The sequence below is a fragment of the Akebia trifoliata genome, chromosome 4, assembly GCF_017979445.1.
Source record: "Akebia trifoliata isolate Shusen 1 chromosome 4, ASM1797944v1, whole genome shotgun sequence".
NCBI lineage: Eukaryota > Viridiplantae > Streptophyta > Magnoliopsida > Ranunculales > Lardizabalaceae > Akebia > Akebia trifoliata.
The window spans coordinates 40,651,167-40,671,277 of record NC_141378.1 but is presented as its reverse complement, the minus strand read 5'-3'; the positions used below and the strand labels follow the sequence as shown (position 1 = coordinate 40,671,277).

The following is a 20,111-nucleotide window of genomic DNA, read 5'->3' as shown; positions in this document are numbered from 1 at the left end:
CAGCTCCAGGCTGAAAGGGATGCGACTGCGGCCAATTCCCAAAAACTCCAATCAAGCTTGGATAACGCACTATCTGAGCTGGAGCAGAATAAAGATAAGCTAGCTCTGGCGGAGGGGAAGATATCTTCTTTGGAAGAGCTGGTGAGGGCGAAGGAGGTGGAGCAGGAGAGAGCACTCCAAGACCAGCTTAACTCCCTCCAGACCCAGCTGGACTCTTTAGAGGAAGCCTGGGAGGCAGCTTACAATAAGCTAAAGGCGAAGCTACGGAAAGCCGAAGCTGCTGCAAAGAGGCCGGAGGTGATTCCTGAAGCTGTACCAACCGCTGCTCCCGAGCCGAGTCTCGAAGCTCTAGCTGCACCAGTTGACGACCAAGCCCCCAATGATGTCGTAGTTGCGATTGAAGCGGATGCATAATTTCTCTTTTTTTTTGTTGTGATACAATTTTCTGTAATGTAATCCTCTTTCACATTAATAGAATCACTTTTTGCAACTTTGGCATCATCTGATCTTTCTTCTTCTTTTTATTTTCATATTGGGATCTGCTGTTGAAGTTCTGTTTATGTTTTGACCAACTTTTTACGCTCGTCACTTAGGCTCGGCTCCTGTTGAGGGGCCGAGGTTTTGCCCTAGACCAACTCCTCAGTTGGGCTTGGCTCCCATGGGAGAGCCAAGGCTTTTGGCTCCGGACAACTCCTCAGTTGGGCTCGGCTCTTGTTAAGGGGCCGAGGCTTTGTCCTTAGACCAACTCCTCAGTTGGGCTCGGCTCCCGTGAAGGGGCCAAGGCTTTTAGCTCCGAACCAACTCCTTAGTTGGGCTCGACTCCTGTTAAGGGGCCGAGGCTTTGCCCTTAGACCAACTCCTCAGTTGGGCTTGGTTCCCGTGAAGGGGCCAATGCTTTTAGCTCCAAACCAACTCCTCAGTCGGGCTTGGCTCCTGTTAAGGGGCCGATGCTTTGCCCTTAGACCAACTCCTCAGTTGGGCTTGGCTCCCGTGAAGGGGCTAAGGCTTTTCCTTCAACCAACTCCTCAGTTGGGCTCGACTCCAGTTAAGGGGCCGAGGCTTTCCCTTAATCCAACTCCTCAGTTGGGTTTGGTCCCCGTGGAGGGACCAAGGCTTTAGTCTTTGAACCAACTTCTCAGTTGGGCTCGGCTCCTGTTAAGGGGCCGAGGCTTTTCCTTTAGACAGCTGGTATAGGCGTAAAAATGACTTTATTGATAATATTTCTTCAAGTTGAATACATTCCATGGTGATTGAATTACATCCCCTGTCGATGTCTCCAAGTAATATGCGCCTGATTCCCCAACTTTACTCACGATGTAGGGTCATTCCCAGTTATATCCGAGCTTCCCACTACTGACTTCCTTGGTGTTGAAAAATACCTTTCGTAGCACCATATCGTCGGCTTTGAACTCCTTATGACGTACCTTCCGATCCTAAGACCTCTTCAACACTTGCTGGTACCGTGCCAATCTCTCTATGATCCTTTCTCGCGTCTCATCCAACCAATCCAAATTTCGAGCCACCATTTCATCATTCAGTTCTGTCTCTGCCACTTGCGTTCTCGCAGTAGGAACCTGTATTTCGGTTGGGATGACGGCTTCCGTCCCGTAGGCTAGCGCGAATGGAGTGAAACCTGTTGCCCTTCTTGGTGTAGTCCGGTAGGCCCATAGTACACTGTGTAGCTCGTCCACCCATCTCCCTTTATGTTTCGCCAACTTCTTCTTTAAGTTCCCGAGGATCGTTTTGTTGGATGCTTCCGCCTGCCCATTACCTTGTGGATACCTCGGTGACGACTGAAGTGATCGGATCCCGTACTCCTTAAAGTATGATTGCACACGGTTACCTTTAAATTGTGTTCCATTGTCGGATATCAGCGCATAAGGGATCCCGAACCAAGTTATGATGTGTTCCCAAGTGAATTTGATAACTTCTTCTTCCCGAATCCGAGTGAGAGAAACAACTTCGACCCATTTAGTGAAATAATCTGTGGCGATTAGGATGAATAGCTTACCTCCCTTTCCCCGAGGTAGAGGGCCAACAATGTCCATTCCCCATATTGAGAATGGCCAGGGTGACTTCATAGGGTGGAGCTCGCTGGCTGGCTGCAAATGCATGGGGGTATGTTTTTGGCACTGATCGCAGGTCCTTACGTACTTCTTACAATCTTCCTGCATCCTGGGCCAAAAGTAGCCTTGGTTGATCACCTTATTAGCGAGCGACCTTCCTCCCGAATGATTACCGCAGATTTCCTCATGGATTTCCGCCATTATGAGCTCGAATTCTTCCTTAGTAAGGCATTTGAGAAGTGGTCCTCCGAACGACATCCTATAGAGTTCGCCTTCGACGAGTGTGTATTTACCGACCTTACGTAGCATCTTCCTGGCTTCAACCTTGTCCTGGGGCAACACTCTTGTCTGTAGATACCGCGCGTACTCGTCTATCCATCCCGAGGTTTGTCCTACCTGTGCGCATTCCCTTTCACAGTGATCTATGCTTGCTTTAGGCAAGTATTCCACCGGTAGAGTCCGTTTTTCCGTTTCCCCTAGCATTGAGGCGATGTAGGCCAGCGAATCCGCGTGCCTGTTTTCATCCCTTGGTATTTGGCATATCTCCACTTGGTTGAATTTCTCAATTTCTCGCTTTACTGAGACCAGATATTTGGACATGCGTTCATATTTTGCTTCGAATTTCCCATTGCACTGGTTTGCTATAAGTTGGGAATCGGTACATAACTTTACCCGGCCGATGTTTAATTCGCTTGCCATTCTCAGCCCATGGATAACTGCTTTGTACTCAGCTTCATTATTTGACGCCCCAAACCCGAGTTTGATTATCTTTTCTAGTCTGTCATTGCTCGGCGTCACAAGTACTATTCCAACCCCCGAGCCTGAGTAATTTGACGAACCATCGACGAACATCCTCCAGCCCGCTTGCTCCCCCCACAGCTCCACTTCTTCTGTCCCTTCGTCCTCTTTCTCCAATTCTTCCCAGTTCAGATCCTCGACCGGGAAATCAACGAGGAAGTTTACCATTACCTGTCCTTTTAATGCCGTTCGTGATTCGAACTGTAAGTCATATTCCCCGAGAATTACAGCCCATCTAGCCATCCGCCGGGACTTTTCCGTCCTATGCATCATTTCTTTCAACGGGCTGTCAGTCACCACTCGGATACGATGCGAGGAAATAGGGTCTGAGCTTATGTGCTGAGTAGACGAGCGACAATCCTTCTTTCTCCGTCTTTGTGTACCTTGCCTCTGATAGACCTAACGTTTTGCTGATGTAGTAGATAGGGTACTCCCGCCCAAAGTCAACTTTGAATAATACCGAGCTCACTGAGAATGAGCTTGTTGCCAAGTAAATTCCTAACTCCTCTCCTTCTTCCGACGAGCTAAGGATCGGCGGCTGCCCTAAGTACTTCTTCAGGTCGTTAAACGCTGCCTCGCATTTCACACTCTAGGCGAAGTTCTTTTCTTTTTGCAACAACTTGAAGAGCGGTCGGCATCTGTCAGATACTCTGGAAATGAACCGGTTCAGCGCAGCTATCCTCCCTGCTAGTTTCTGCACCTGCTTTTGGTTACTGGGGCTCGGCATTTCCAGCAACGCCCTGATTTGATTTGGGTTGGCCTCAATGCCTTTCTTGGTGATAAGGTGCCCGAGGAATTTTCCTGAAGAGACTGCGAACATGCACTTCTTCGGATTCAGCTTCATGCGAAAACTCCTCAGCCGGTCGAAAGTTTGCTTGAGATCTGCCAAATGGTTCTCCGCTTTCTTGCTTTTTACTACCAAATCGTCGATGTACACCTCTACAGTCTTTCCGATCAACCCTTCGAACATTCTTGTCACGAGCCTCTGGTAGGTAGCCCCCGCGTTCCTCAGGCCAAACAGCATGACCTTAAAATAGAACAAGCCCTGCTCAGTGATGAATGACGTTTGTTCCTGGTCCTCCATTGCTAGGGGGATTTGATTATACCCCGAGTAACCATCCATGAATGACATTCTCTCATGCCCGGCTGTAGCGTCGACCAACCTATCGATCCTTGGCAGCGGGAAGCTATCCTTTGGACATGCCTTGTTAAGGTTTGTAAAGTAGATGCACACCCTTACTCTTCCGTCCTTCTTTGGCACCGCCACTATATTGGCTACCCATTCCGGATAAGCTACTTCCCTGATGAATCTGGCATTTAGTAACTTTTCAATTTCCTCATTTACCCCCTGCCTCAGTTGGGGAGACAGCCTCCTAGGCTTCTGTCGAACAGGTCGGAAGTCTTCATCAATGTTCAATCTATGGCACGCTATCAAGGGGTAAATTCTGGGCATATCCTCCATCGACCATGCGAACACGTCCTTGTTTGCCCTCAGAAGCTGGACTAGTGCCGCTCTTTCATCCTTCGACATTGTGGTGCCAATGCCAACCTGCTGACCTCCGCTATCTCCGAGGTCTACGGCCTCAACTTCTTCAACCGCTACCATCTGCTCCTGCCGTGACACTTTCTGTAATTGTTACGAGGTCTCTCTTTCGATAGGTGGCTCCTTCCTCTTCTTCTGGGGATTGGCCTCGGTGCCCCGTCCTTGCTTCAAGGTCAGGTGAAAACATCGCTGCACCATCTCCTGACTACCCCTGATTTCCATCACTCCTTCCTTACTTGGGAATCGAATAACTTGGTGATAAGTTGAAGGGACTGCCCTCATTTCGTGTATCCACCTCCGCCCGAGGATCGCGTTATAAGCTGAATCCGCCTCTATTACCACAAATCTCGTCATTACCACCTTCGATCCCGCTGTGATCGGGAGCGTGATTTCTCCCACTGAATTGCTCGGAACGCCATTGAACCCATACACTACAGTCGGGGTCGGTTCCGCACTGTCTGAAATCCCCATCCTTTTTGGTGCGTTTAAGAAAAAAATATCTACCGCGCTTCCAGGGTCCACCAATATCCTCCAAAGCTCGACGTTCCCAACTGGGAGTGCTATCACGAGTGCATCCTGATGGGGCATTGTCGTTCCCCTCAGGTCATCTTCCGTAAAAACGATTGCCCTGGGATCCGTTCCGTTGTTTAATTTTTTTGCTGCTCGTACCTCCGATGCTACATGGTTGACACCAACCATATGCCGGATCCTTTTTACTCTCTCCCGAACCTTCTTCCTGGATGGCACCTCGGCGCCCAACACCCCTGTGATGGTATGAACTACCCTGCGCTCTTCGGGGCCTCGGCGCCTCCCTTCTAGCGACCACTTTGGTCCGGGCTTCCGTTCGTTTCCCTCGGGGGTTTTCGTTCTTGTGTCTCTTGCCAACGAGACATACCTTTTGAGCTTTCCTGCTTCGACCATATCCCGGATGATATGGCGTAACCTATAACAATCCTCAGTGGGGTGATCTTCGGCTTCATGGTACTCGTAGAACGGTTTCCTGGGTTTCCCCCTGTACCCCCGGGGCGGCTGGATGAAATCGGGTTCGCTCTTGATGTGTCTCAGTATCACAGATAACTTTTCATTGAGAGGTGCATAGATCCGGCCACTCTTCCACCTTGATTGCTCATTCGATTCTCTCCGCCTTTTCTTGCTCCCCTCACCCCCAAGAAAGATTGGCGCCTTTGGTGCTTCGTTCCCTCCCTCGCTATTGGCCACTATCTGAGTGCTTCGTCTTCTGCCCTTCACGGATTCCTCCACAAGGATGTATTTTTCCACCTTTGCATACAAATCTTCCAAACGAGTTGGGTCGGACTTGATCAATGACTCATGCAATCGTGTTTCCGGGATGACTGCAGCGATATACGCTGCGCATGCGGTTGCCTCATCCATGCCTTCTACATCCAGTACCTTCATTCAAAAACGAGTTACGAATGACCGGATACTCTCCCCGGCCTCCTGTCGAAGGTTAAACAGAGTGTTAACTCCGACCTTCTTTCTTCGTAGATGTACAAACTGCCCAACGAACATTTCCTCTAGCTCGAAAAAAGTTCATAACTGACCCCGCTGGTAACGTCTGGAACCATGTCATGGCCCCGTGCCTCAGAGTCGAGGGAAACAGTTTGTAAAGTAACGAATCATCGCTCTGGTGCAGCACCATCTGGCTTCTATAATGCAGAATATGATCCATGGGGTCTCTCGTCCCGTCATAAGTTTCGAACTTTGGCATATGGAACGTTCTTGGAGGCTCCGAATTCATTATCCTTGGCGAGAACGGCGTCCCCTTGAGTTCTCGGATTGCGTTCCGTACTTTTTGCGCGGGATCCCTGCCGTGTGCTAGTTCTTTGTCCCTCCTCTTGAGCATTTCCTCCACTTCCTTCCTCGTCATTGTTTCTTTTACTTCAGAGCTTCCTTGCTGCGTTTTGACTACTGCTGAGTTTTCGGTCCAGTCTACCTCTGTCCGTGCCGTTCGAACAACATGATCACTACTCCGCTCTGCACCTGGGCCTTCTTCAGTTTCTGCGCGCTCGCCTAGCCTTTGCCTGAGCTCTTCATTTTCCCTCCTTATGTTTGTTATCTCATCGTTCTGTTTCTCCAACCCCTTGCGCATTTCCTCCCTCATCTCCGTGAGCAAATTGTACATTGCGATCATTGGGTCTTGCGCGTTTGGAGGTGGATCAGCTAGTAGGGGATTCGATGGCTCTCCGCGTGTCTCGCCTCTAACTCTTCCCATTTTGGTCGTTTCTCTCCTTGTAAGTTTCCCACAGATGGCGCCAAATCATAGATGCACGAATCTGTTCTACACTTTTCCTCTCTCCTAGCTCGGGTGGACCTGCAAATTAGCCCACTCCGATGATCAAGTTAGACAAATTGATCAGTGTAGTTTTTTAGAGAAGAAGAATTCGAACCCCTTTTACCCATAGTTATCTTCTTTTTATAGGCATGCCACTTGATCGTTTTCTGTGCCACCCTTTGAAATGACTAAGGGCAGTTAGCTCATTCCCTGACATGTCAGCTGCAGGAGTTGTTGTAACTGCTTTGCCACTTCTGGGTTGACTAGGGCTGGTCTGACATGATGTGGGTTGTTAGCACTGTCAATCAATGGCACATCTGTCAGGACCGTCTCTCCGACCTACACTGTCGTTATTTCGCGCCTCCTATACAATTGGTGATTCAGGTCCGAGCTTGACGTCCGCGCTCCCGAAGAATCTAATCAACTAGGCCTACATATCAGGCCATCCGAGTCTCGGATTTATACTTCTGAGCTTAATATCATGCCACGTGTCCATATTTAAGAATGTCCCCCACAGGGACTATTTAGAAAGATGCCCTTCCATGAGGGTCCCTTATGTAATTTTCCCTTAAATTTAATATAATCAAACTCATTTGGGCCAAAAATAAAGAAAATTACAATCTCATTACCTTGAAATCATGTTAGCATTCAAAATTACAAAATATCTATTTTATTATGTAATCTTGAAAACCATCCCTTAATTAATACTTTAAATGACAAATGGACACTTTTTATACATGTGTGTTTGCACATGCCACCTTTTAGTTGTCGGTAATGAGAAAAAAAAAAGAGTGAGTTGAACGGAATGGGAGCAAGACAAAGTGGAAAAGTGTTTAATCCATACAAGAAAGAAACTTTCTCTTTCTCTCTCTGCTCTCAATTTTAACAAGGATTGGATTCCGTAGACTCGTGAAAAGAAACTTATAAATGAAGACGCAATTCCAACCTTATAAATATGAAATCCAATTGCCATGATTTATCTAAGGGATAATAAGTGATGTGTCCTTAAGATACGTGTTTTGTCTGATTGAATTTTTGTTTTAACGATCAAGATTGCTTGTTTATTATGAATTATTTTTTGATTAATGCTGGAGTGACCTCAGTGAGGGGACACACAGCATGGTTTTTAAACTCGTCCGAGACCGAGACGTATCGCCCGAGTTAACTCGGTATCAGAGCTGAACAATACCAACTCACAAAGTCATTTTTTTGACCGAGTTTTACATCTCACATTTAATTTTTTTAGTTATCTCACGAGACGTCTCAAACGTATCGGAAAACTCGTCCGAGACGACTCGATATTGGAGCTGAATGAGACGAGCCGCGATACCGAGTTTAAAAATCATGACACACAGGGGACATCTTGATGTGGTGGCGAGTGCATGTCTGTAGATGAATTTTTATTTTAATGATTAGGATTGCTTGTTTATTGTGAATTATTTTTTGATTAATGCTGGAGTGACCTCAGTGGGGGACACATGGGAGACATCTTGACGTGATGGTCTGTGCATGTCCATAGATGCATTTTTTTTTCGAGATACACATAAAACGCATCTACAGATATGCATGTGTCACCACGTCAAGATGTCCCCCATTGAGGTCATTCCAACACGACTTATGTTTTTTGAGTCTATGTATCTTAATCCTTTTAAAATAACTTAAAAGGAAGAGTATTTTGTTAAGTTAAGATGTAAGGTCATGATCCTTATTTTTAGTTGTGGCCCTACCTGCCAGCCCATACCTTCAATTAGTAGGTTATGATCCCAATGTCTAAAATTTATTTTATTCACCACTAGTCTTCCATGTAGTGGGAGATTCTTAGATAGTACATACAATTACTTTGTGCTCCCGTTGGATTTGACGAGAATGGGTCCATGAATGAACATTCGAATTTGAATCCGAAACATATATCGGATATCTGATAAAAAAATCCTACAGATCGAACAGTTGGAGTTCGCACAGTCGAAAGACTCGAAACCCACAGATTTCCTCCGACTGGTTCGGATCAGAGAGAGAGAGAGAGAGAGCGAGAGAGAATATATACCTGCATGCTCGTCGACCGGAGAATACGTATCGGAGTTCGTACAGTCGACATTCGAAACCCACACATTTCCTCCGAAAAATCACTCTGACTGATTCGAACTTCAGAGAGAGAGAGAGAGATAATATATATCTGACGCTCACCGACCGGAGAAAACGATGGTTACGGGAGTTCGATCGAAACCCACCGTCGACTGGTTCTTCGTTTTAGCCATTAAAGTGGTTGAGAGAAGATAAAGTTTAAAAAATAAAATTTTGTTATATAACACGAATACACAATAACATATATAACATATATTAAAGTTTTGTTGTAAAACATAAATACATAATACATATACTATATCGGAGCGGATATTATCGAATCGGATATCGCGATATCCGAATTCGTATTCGAAACTCATTCGAATTTTAAAATAACTTAAAAGGAAAAGTATTTTGTTAAGTTAAAATGTAAGGTTATAATCCTTATTTTTTGTTGTAGCCCTAGATGCCAGCCCATACCTTCAATTAGTAGGTTATGAACCCGATGTCTAAAATTTATTTTATTCACCACTAGTCTTGCATGTAGTGGGAGATTATTAGTTGTGGTCCTTCCTGCCAGCACAAACAATTACTTTGTGCTCCTGTTGGATTTGACGAGAATGGGTCCGTGAATGAAGGAAAACGTGCCATGTGATGCACACGTTAAACCCACTAACTAATAAAATTGTACCCAAAAATAAAAAATTGTTTAATCGGTGGTTTTAGTTGTCCTGATTTAAGTATGATTATATGTAAAAAGAATTAAGAATTGAAATTTTCTTAGATCTGAGCCAAGAATTAAGAGAGTAGTTTCAGCTGCATTAAAGAACAAAGTGTTGTTTGAATCTTGGTAGAACAGTTTTGGATCAACCATTTCCTAATCCATTAGGGCCTTAATCCGATAAAATTTGTGAAATTACATTACATATTTTATTTAAATAATATTTGAAATGGTGGTAGTATACATAGAGAAATATAGTAAACAGAGTCTATTTATACTTGGGTACCAAACAGGGCCTGAATGAATTCTTATTGACTCACCTGAGTCAGCTCATAATTCATACAGTTGATTCGATTCAATGGACATCTGAGTCCAATCAAGTTTTTGTTTTAAAACAATAGCTTTAAAATTGAAACAATGAGCCACTAGTATTATTCTATTCGATTCAATAGTTTTTTATTAAATGGCCACCTCTTGACCTTGAATGAAGAAAAATGTGCCATGTGATGCATGCACATGTTGGTCCCACAAAGTAATAAAATTGTACCGACCAAAAATTTGTTTGATTAGTGGTTTCAGTCATCCTGAATTAAGTATGATTATATATAAAAAGAATTAAGAGAGTAGAAATTTTCTTTGATCTAAGCCAAGAATTAAGAGGCAGAGTGCAAATCACATATTGCTTGCAAAGAATCAACAGAGTTTGGTTTCTTCTTCAGTTTGAATCTACATACCAAGAGAATTTGAAAATGGCAGCAAAAGCTTTAGTGACTTCTGCTATCACCAAATTAAAAGACTTGGCAATTGAAGAATGGCAAATCCAACAAGGAATCAACAACAACATCAAGTTCATCTGTGATGAACTTTCTACGATGAAGGTAGTACTAAGGGAAGTAGAGAAGAAAAGAGTAAGAAATGAGTTGGTGAATCAGTGGGTGGCACAAGTGAGAGATGAAGCCTACAAAATTGAAGATGTTGTCGAGGAGTTCCAATCTATGATGGAAAGTTCTCTCATCGAGTCAGGAGAACTGGCTGGCGGTTGTCTAAATATTGAGTTCTGCATTCATTATGTGCTTACTTTCTTCAAGCAGATGGGAATTCGTCATCAATTTCATTCTCAAATAGAAATCATCAAGAAAGAGGTCGATGACATCTTTACGAGAAGGATGCGATACGACCTTCCACAAGAAGGAACTGGCCCAGACGATGAAGAAACAAGGGGAGGAGATCACGGCGTGTCTAATCCTTTCGTCGAAGAAGATGATATCATCGGGATCGATCAAGATGTGAATAAGTTACGAGAGTGGCTGCTAAAAGAAGAAGAGGCGCATCGACGATCAATAGTTTCAGTTGTCGGCATGGGTGGATCCGGAAAGACGACACTCGTCAAGAAAGTCTACAAGAGCATATCCGGAGGGAAATTTGAATGTAATGCTTGGGTATCTGTGTCCCAAGATTTCCAAGTAATGGACTTGCTGAAACGAATGGTCCGACAATTTCATAAAAGTATGAATGAGCCAACTCCTAGCGAGGTGGAGACGATGACACGGGACGAGTTGCGCGAAACCATGTACAATTTTTTGCGATGGAAGAGGTATGTCCTTGTCCTTGATGATATGTGGGATGTTAATGCTTGGGAAGCTGTTAAATATGCATTACCGCTTCAAAGTGGTGGTAGGGTTATCTTCACGACCCGCATATCGGATGTAGCTTCTCCTATAGGAGAGACTTACTACATTCACCGAGTTGAGCGATTACCCCATGAGTTAGCTTGGAGTCTCTTTTGTAGAAAGGCATTTAAGAGTGGCAATCTTTTGAGGGGTTGTCCGGAGCACTTGAAAGAAATTGGAGAGAAATTGGTTAAAAGGTGCAGTGGTTTGCCTCTTGCAGTTGTTGTCATTGGTGGTCTCATGTCAAAAAAAGACTGTAATGTATCAGAATGGAATGACGTACTTGAAAATCTCGATTGGGAACTGAGTAATAATCAAGATCTTGAAAGAGTTAGTCGAGTGTTGTTAATGGGCTATAATTATTTACCTTCTTATCTAAAATATTGCTTTTTATATTGTGGAATGTTTCCGGAAGATTATCAAGTCCTGAAGTCAAGATTGATCCGTTTGTGGGTGGCCGAAGGTTTTATAGAAGTTCATCCTCGGAAAACACTTGAAGAGGTTGCACATGGGTACCTCGTTCAGCTTATTGATAGGAACATGTTACAAGCTGTAGTTTATGATCATTTAATGGGCAGTCGAAGAGCTTTTAGAATGCACGACCTCATGCGTGACATTGCCATTCACGTAATTAAGAAGGAAAACTTTGCTGAGATTTTCACAAAGCAAAGCGATACCAGAATTGTTGGGGGGCAACGTCGCGTAGTAGCAATTCAGAATAGTTCAGATAGCATTCCATCAAACACGTTTAGTGCAAAAACCCGCTCCTTTCTAACATTTTGTGTTGACAAGTTTTTTCCATCGAGTATGCTTGAAACGATATTCATGACCATCAAATGGTTGCGGGTGTTAGATTTATCAGGAACAAGGATTAAACATTTGCCAAGTAATGTGGTTCACTTGATTCACTTGCGTTATTTAAGTGTGAGGGGAACAGAGGTGAATGAACTTCCGGATTCATTATATGAGCTACAGAACTTGCAAACTTTAGATGCTCGTGCTACAAGTGTGGAAAGTTTTCTAATCCATTCACAACTAAGGCATGTTCTCTTTAATTTTATGTATAAATTTGTTCATGTGAGATTGTCTACATTGGGAAGGGGAAGGGGAAGCAACTCAAGTAACTTGCAGACACTAGGCTCGGTGGTTCTTGATGAAAGTTTAGTAAGTCAACTTTGTTACTTAACCCAGCTCCGGAAATTAAAGCTCATTAAAGTCAAAGAAGAACGTTGCCTAAGGCTTTGTGATGCCCTTGAGAAGATGCAACACCTTCGCTCTTTGGCAATACATTCATCTAGAAACGAAGAAGACATCCTTGATTTGGAAAACAACATGTCGTCAGCACCTCCCTTCCATCTCCATCTTGAAAAATTGGAATTAAATGGGGTTATGAAGGAAGGGCACTTACCGCAGTGGACACGCTCTCTGAAATGCCTAAAGAGAATTGAATTATGGGATAACAATTTAATGGAAGACCCGCTTAGCACCTTGGCACAATTGCCCAATTTGGAGGTAGTTTCTCTAAATTGGGGAAGTTGCGTGGGAAGGCAGATTGGTTGGGGTGGCACTAGCAACAGCAGCAGCGGCAATGAGGGACGGCAATTAAGTTTTCCAAAACTGAAATTATTACGGATATGGGGTTTGTTTGAGCTGGAGGAATTGAGTGAGATAGAGGAGGGGATGATGCCATCCTTACAAGAACTTGTTATAATATGTTGCCCAAAGTTGAAGAAGCTTCCCCATGGCTTTCAACATCTCAAATCCCTTCATAAACTCGTAATAGGATTCATGCCGGAAGACTTCATCAAGAGGTTGCGCCGCGACCACCATCATCATCGTGAAGGAGAAATAGTAGTAGAAGGCGAAGGAGAAGGAGTGGACCATTGGATGATCCAACACATTCCTACTGTTACAGTTTATTGATCAATATTGGTAACGTGAAGCATTGATCTCTCAAGAAAAACATCAATAGAAATCCAAAATTTGTTGGTAAGTTTCTCAATTTGTAATATTTAATTACCTTAATTATTTATTAATATATCTAAAGCTTTTCTTTTTATTTTCTTTTACACGTGCCATTGCCTAATTTCTATGCTTTAATAGTTTAATTCATAGGGAAAAAATTCCCATTCATTTAAGAGAGATTTAGTGGGTAACTACCTACATAAAGAGAGGTTCACTTGGAGATGTCAGGACTCGAGAGAGTTTTTCTAATAAAAATGCAATAGTTAGATCTGCCAAGTAAATCTCTCTTCATTATATTTCAAAAAAATATTTTCAAAATTAAAACATTTTAATTAAAGTGAGATGTTCTGTTTTCAAAAATAGTAAAATTTTCCCCACTTTCACGAAAATGTTTTAATTTCAAAAATGATCGTGATGGAGAAATAGTAGTAGAAGGTGAAGGAGAAGGAGTGGACCATTGGATGATCCAACACATTCCTACTGTTACAGCTACTGATAACTGGAAACGTGAAGCATTGGTTGGTAAGTTTCTCAATTTGTAATATTTAATTACCTTAATTATTTATTAATGTATCTAAAGCCTTCCTTTTTTTATTTTCTTTTACAAGTGCCATTGCCTATATAAATATTAATTTCTATGCTTTAATAGTTTAATTCATGGGAAAAAATCCCCAAAACAGTAGACCATTCATTTTGCAAAACTCCCTTACTCTATCAATTACTTTATGAATTACGCTACCATGACTGTCTTAGTAAGATTTCAAATCTTACTAAGTATTGTTTGGCCCACATGGATTATCAAATTGGAAATCTAACATCACATCCTTCTCGATTTAATAGAAAAAACTCAGATTTAAAAAAACAATCTGTTTGAGTTTGATCAAAGATGTTGAAAATGAATGGCTACCCAACTCTCAAATTTAGAACTAAATTTAAACAGTGGAAATTATTTTTTTTCTCAAATTTCTTAAAGTTTGATCTTTCATGTTTTTGAATGACACAAATTGATGAGTTAGGGGTGCATCCCTCACTCCAAGGTTTGCTTGGTATGAAACTTGATAAAAATGCAACAAGTAGGTCTGCCAGGTAAATCTCTCTTCATTTTATTTCAAAAAATTATTTTCTGAATTAAAACATTTTCATTAAAGTGAGATGTTCTGTTTTCTAGAACAGTAAAATTTTCCCCACTCTCACTAAAATGTTTTAATTTCAAAAATGGTAATTTACCATTTTCGGAATTAAAATGAATAGTCTACTCTTCTTCTTTTTTCTTTTTTTTTTTCATGGCATGTTTCGGTAAAACAACCTTAATTCATTTTTTTCATGAATTATAAATACCACCTATTGTAAACTAAAAAAGATAGAGTAATTTTATTTGTGCCCTTAATTAATTTTTGTGGTAAATATTTCGTTGGAACAAGGTCATGAAGATGATTCTGAGGATATATCATAACCTTGTAGAGGTGACGAGAAGAAAAAGGGACATTAAACTATCTACAAATATGATCGAACATTAAACTATCAGGTTAGTGCTTTAAATTGTTGTTGAATTTTGTTTAAATATGACATATAATTGTGATCTCAAATGTTTTCTTTCTATTTTTTCCTCTTTAACTACAGGGTGTTGGTGTTACATATTCGTTTTTTCTATTAAATTTCTAAAGTTAGTAGAAATTATCTTTGAAGCTCCATTATATTTTCTCCATTCACTAAGGTATGCTAACTTTTGGCATCAATGCCTATATGATAGCTTTATTATTATTATTGTATACGTGTGTGTAATCCAGAACCTTATGCTTTACAAACTGATAATGTGTGTGTATGTATATAATTGGCTCCATATGTTACCACTCTCTACATATTGGAGTTTGATTGGTTTTTTACTTATGGATTGATCTCACATTTGATAATTTAATCATCAAATATGACTACATTTTAATCATTCACCATAAATTTTATGTTGTTCTACATTCAAATCTCAAGAATAAGATTGCGTTTTTTGGGAGGTTGAAGATGATAGGTTTTGGTAAGAACCCACCTCCACCCCTTAAAAAAAATCATTCTGTAAAATATTTTCCTAATTATACATTAATCGATATAAATATACAAGGCATCTCAACATTCACATTAAAATGATACATTATTATTATGATTATTTTTAACGACGATTGTTATTGAACCTAGGTCCGACTATAAGTTTAATTTTTATCATAGTTTTAATACTATTTAGGACGACACGTTTTAATTAGATGAAATGTTGGAATAATATTCATTATCATAATGAGAAAAAAGAGAGATTTCACAAAGAGTCATGCTAAAGTGACCTCATTAAAATGTCCCTAATGTGCCCCAGTCACTCCAAAATTAATCTTTCACAAAAGAGTCATGATTTTTTGATACCCCTCTAACACACGTCCTCATATGTCTCATGATGTGGCATGTGCTAGAATCATAAATTTTTCCCTCAAGATACATAATAGTACATGCTCATCAATATGTGCAGTTGTGTATCCTAAGAAAAAAATTTATGGTTCTAACATATGCCATGTCAGGGGACATATGAAGCATGTGTCAAAGGAGGGTCAAAAAAATCATTATTCTTCACAAAATCCTAAATGAGAGAGTGAGAGTCTGATGGAATCTCTCTATGGGATCTTCATAAATATGTGCAGTTTCGTTTGATGGCAAGTGGACAGAAAGTAGGTAAGTGAGCCAGTTACACAACTATAAGGGAGGTAATTGCAATCATCAAAATGTTAAGAGGGTCAACATAGAATTATGCCAAGCCATATGGGATGAATGTGTTATTTATCCTATTATAAATACAGAGCTTCTATTGGCACCCCAACTTTTACTTATCACACTCCAATTACGAAAAAAAAAAGTGGATGATTGAGAGTAAGTAAAAGTTTGAATGCCAATACATGCTCACTCCTGTTTGCTTGTTTTTTTTGTTTTTTTGTTTTTTTTTGCCTGATTTCTACTTTTTGGCTTTAAGATTTTATACGAACCTAAACATAATTGTAAATTACAATTGAAATTGTTTGAATGAGTATTATATCAAGGAAGACACACAATCTAATTCTTGATTTAGTAATCCACACCCAATCTTGTTTTCTATCTTATCCCCATCTTATTACCTAAGGAATGAATGGGACCTTTCAGCCAATTCAATGGATTAGAGTTGGTCGCCAACAATGTCTACACATGGGTAACGGCGGATTAACCGCCTATTATTTTCTATATCTTGAAAGGGAAATATTCTTTGCCATTAAATTATTGTAATGAAATACTTTAAACTTTGTGGACATTTGATTTGGATTATTTGCTTTTGAATCCATATTCTCTTTTTCAAATTTTCAAAATCAAATTATCGAAATTGATCTCTCACATATCTTTTAGCTATTTCTGATGACTGATTTTAGAATTGAGAGTCACAAATCTCATTTTCTTCACCTTATTTCTAAATTTGAAAAATGACATATTATATATCTAAGTTCAAAAGCACATTAAACGAATTTCAAATTTGTAAGAAACAAGTTCTGTCTTATTTATGATTTTTCACTGCTTTCTGATTCCATTGAGAGTAACTTCAAAATCCAAATGAAGCATTGGATTCTAAAATCTGACCATGAACAATAATCGGATTCTCGAGTATAAATTAAATTTCCCAAGTAACAAGAATCTGGTCTATTATTATAATTATGGTTTGAAAAATATAATTTTTTTTTTTAATTTTTAATTTTTAATTAAGATTTACTGTAATTTTATTTACTACCACACTAATAATTCCAATATTATTAGCATTTTTTCCTTAAGGCCTTGTACAACTCAATCATAACGGTCAAATATGATTAACGCATATCTGTCTATTTTGATTGGTCGATGATCATCACCTATCAATCTTTTGACTAATCTGACTTGTTTTAAGTGTTCGTTTTAGCTAGGGCTATCAACTGTTCTGCAAAGAATTATTTTGGATCATTGTCGGATCAAGTTTTATCAAAATATCCAGCTCTGATCAGACAAATCTGAACCTGATAAAATTAAACTTGTCATACAATATATGAAGATATTTCATAAATTTATATATGATTGATCCATACCGATTTAAAATGTTATCGAATCAGATTCTTAAAAGATAAAATCCTTATCTGTTCCCAAATCTTTGATCCATGACTTAAATCATTGGATTTTAGATCTTATCCAATCCGTTGGCAGCCATAGTTGGTAGGGATGTCAATTGATTAGGTCTAGATCGAATTAGACCCAGGACAAATCCAATGAGGGTTGGACTGGAATTTATTGGATCTTAATATTCACATCCACCTGATCCGATAACCAGATCAGATCAAAGCTAATTTGATGCAGAAAATCTAGATAAACTTGTGCATAAAATAAAGAAAAATTACTTAATAGTCCTTGGCGCTAACTTTTTTTCAAATTAGTCCTTGACTTTTGTGGGTTATCAAAATAGTCCATTTAGTAAATCCCTCTTTTCAAAACAGTCCCTAAATCCCGCTCAAAATGCTTCAATAATGAGAAATGTTTAGAATGAGGTTCAAGGACTATTTTGAGAAGAGAGATTTACTGAATGGACTATTTTGATAACCTGCAAAAGTCAAGGACTAAATTGAACGAAAAGTAAGCGTCAGGGACCTGTAGACACCCCATTTTTGCACTCGCCTGATTAATCAACTCGTCAACCTGATCGCAACGATTCCCAATGATGGATGTTTATTCCAATGCTTTATTTTGTTACTAGATATGTTTCAGAAATCCAGATGAGGTATCTCAAACTGACAAAACCTTAGAAACCTCGCTACGCTAGGAAAATATAACCCTAGAAACATAGAAATCATCATCTTACAGATAAAAAGAAGCTTTACGATAAAAATCACTACAAAATGACCAAATTACCAAAATATCCCTAACCTTAAAATGTCCTTAGAGCCTACGTTACGCTTAGGAAAATCCATTCAAATACAAAATAGAAAATCGAAATCAAATAAATCATTTTGCCAATTTTCACAAAATTCGATAAAATTACGAAAATGCCCCTCATAAAGTCCACGACCATTTCATACAAAAAATTTCATAAATGACACAAACTAATATTTCCATTGAATTCCTTACGAAAAATAAATTCTAAAACATCCTAGAACATCAAAAATCGACTTGAAACATGAAAAGTCCTCTCCGAGGGTAAAATGGTAATTTCACAATTTTTATAATTAAAATTTTCGAAATTAATAAATAAAATATTAAATAATTAAATTGAAACATTAATAAAATTAATTTAAAATTTTAAACTAAAAAAATCGATCAATCAGGCTCTCAGGCAAAATTGTTGAGGGTTGCCAAGATATTTCTTCAAGGACCCCTCCATTTGGGGGTCCAAAGAATTAAATATATAATAGAGGGGGGTTCTCCAAAAAATTAAATTCAATCAAGCAAGACTAAATTCAAGGTATTAAAGTCAATCAAGTAAGACTAAAGTCAAAATTAAAGTCAATTAAGTAAGACTAAAGTCAAGATATTAAAGTCAATCAATTAAGACTAAAGTCAAAACCTTAAAGTCAATCAAATAAGACCAAAAGTCAAAACCCTTATAGAGTTCTAATTAAATAATAACTCTATTTAATAGAATTCTGTAGACACCCCATTTTTGTACTCGCCTGATTAATCAACTCGTCAACCCGATTGCAACGGTTCCCAATGATGGATGATTATTCTAATGCTTTATTTTGTTACCAGACGTGTTTCAGAAATCCGGATGAGGTATCTCGAACTGATAAAGCCTTAGAAACCATGCTACGCTAGGAAAATACGACTCCAAAAACATAGAAATCATCATCTTGCAGATAAAAAAGAAGCTTCACGATAAAAATCACTAAAAATGATCAAAATACCCCTAACATCAAAACAACCCTAGAGCCTACGTTATGATTAGGAAAACTCATTCAAACACATAAAACAATAAATCGAAACCAAATAAATCATTTCGTCAATTTTAACAGAATTTAACAAAATTACGAAAATGCCCCTCATAAAGTTCATGACCATTTCACACAAAAAATTTCATAAATGACAAAAACTAATATTTCCATTGAATTCCTTACGAAAAATCAATTCTAAAACATCCTAGAACATTAAAAATCGACTTAAAACGTGAAAAGTCCTCTCCGGGGGCAAAATGGTAATTTCACAATTTTCATAATTAAAATTTTCGAAATTAATAAATAAAACATTAAATAATTAAAGTAAAATATTAATGAAATTAATTTAAAATTTTGAATTAAAAAAATCGATCAATCGGGCTCTCATGAAAAATTGTTGAGGGTTCGTCAGATATTTCTTTAAGGACCCCTCCATTTGGGGGTCCAAAGAATTAAAGATATAATAGAGGGGGTGAAAGCGCCCTCGATCCGCGGGGTGCGCGGATCCGCTTTTGACCCTTGAGGTTTGGGAGTCGCCACCTAGTTATTGTGCTCTAGGAACCAAACTGACTCTAATATGGATAAAAAGAACTAATCTACCATAAAAAATCTGAATTCGGGAATCATGTTACGGGGTTGGAAGGTGTTAGGCACCAACCCCGCCCGGTCAAAGCCGGTCTCTACTAATTTCTCAAATATATCACATTGCTAAAAACCTAGATAAAAATAAAAAATTACATACCTTTCCGATAGCAAGGATTTTGTTCCCTCAGATCTGACAAAAAGAGCTCCTTGTACTGTACTCCCTTGCTTCGTTCTGTCTCCGGATTTGACTTCGGATCTCCTAGATCAAGGTATCTCCTTATTTTTGGATCTGAACTCTTCAAGTTTGTTACGGATTTGGGGGTGTTTTTGGAGGGATTTTAGGTGTTTTCTAGACTAAAATTGAAGGAGGGATGTTAGGTAAGGAGTTGGGACTCCAAAACTAGGGTTTATGGGGGGTTAGGGGGGCTTCTAGACCTACTTCTCTTAGGGTTTATGATTTTATACGAAAA

General features: G+C 39.8%; 2 protein-coding genes across 2 annotated transcripts; one reads left to right on the top strand and one right to left on the bottom strand.

Moving 5' to 3' along the window:
• Positions 1-4,500: 4,500 nt before the first annotated feature.
• On the bottom strand, positions 4,501-5,799 carry LOC147404978 (uncharacterized). The gene has a single exon (XM_086437948.1). The coding sequence runs from the start codon at positions 5,797-5,799 to the stop codon at positions 4,501-4,503; it is 1,299 nt and encodes a 432-aa protein (XP_086294074.1).
• A 4,432-nt stretch (positions 5,800-10,231) lies between these two features.
• LOC147404977 (disease resistance protein RPM1-like) lies at positions 10,232-13,075 on the top strand. The gene has a single exon (XM_086437946.1). It carries the CDS (start codon positions 10,232-10,234, stop codon positions 13,073-13,075), a length of 2,844 nt encoding a protein of 947 aa, XP_086294072.1.
• Positions 13,076-20,111: the final 7,036 nt, after the last annotated feature.

Coding starts and splice junctions, on each gene's coding strand:
- LOC147404978 (XM_086437948.1), bottom strand. CDS start 5,799: ATGGATGAGGCAACCGCATGCGCAGCGTATATCGCTGCAGTCATCCCG.
- LOC147404977 (XM_086437946.1), top strand. CDS start 10,232: ATGGCAGCAAAAGCTTTAGTGACTTCTGCTATCACCAAATTAAAAGAC.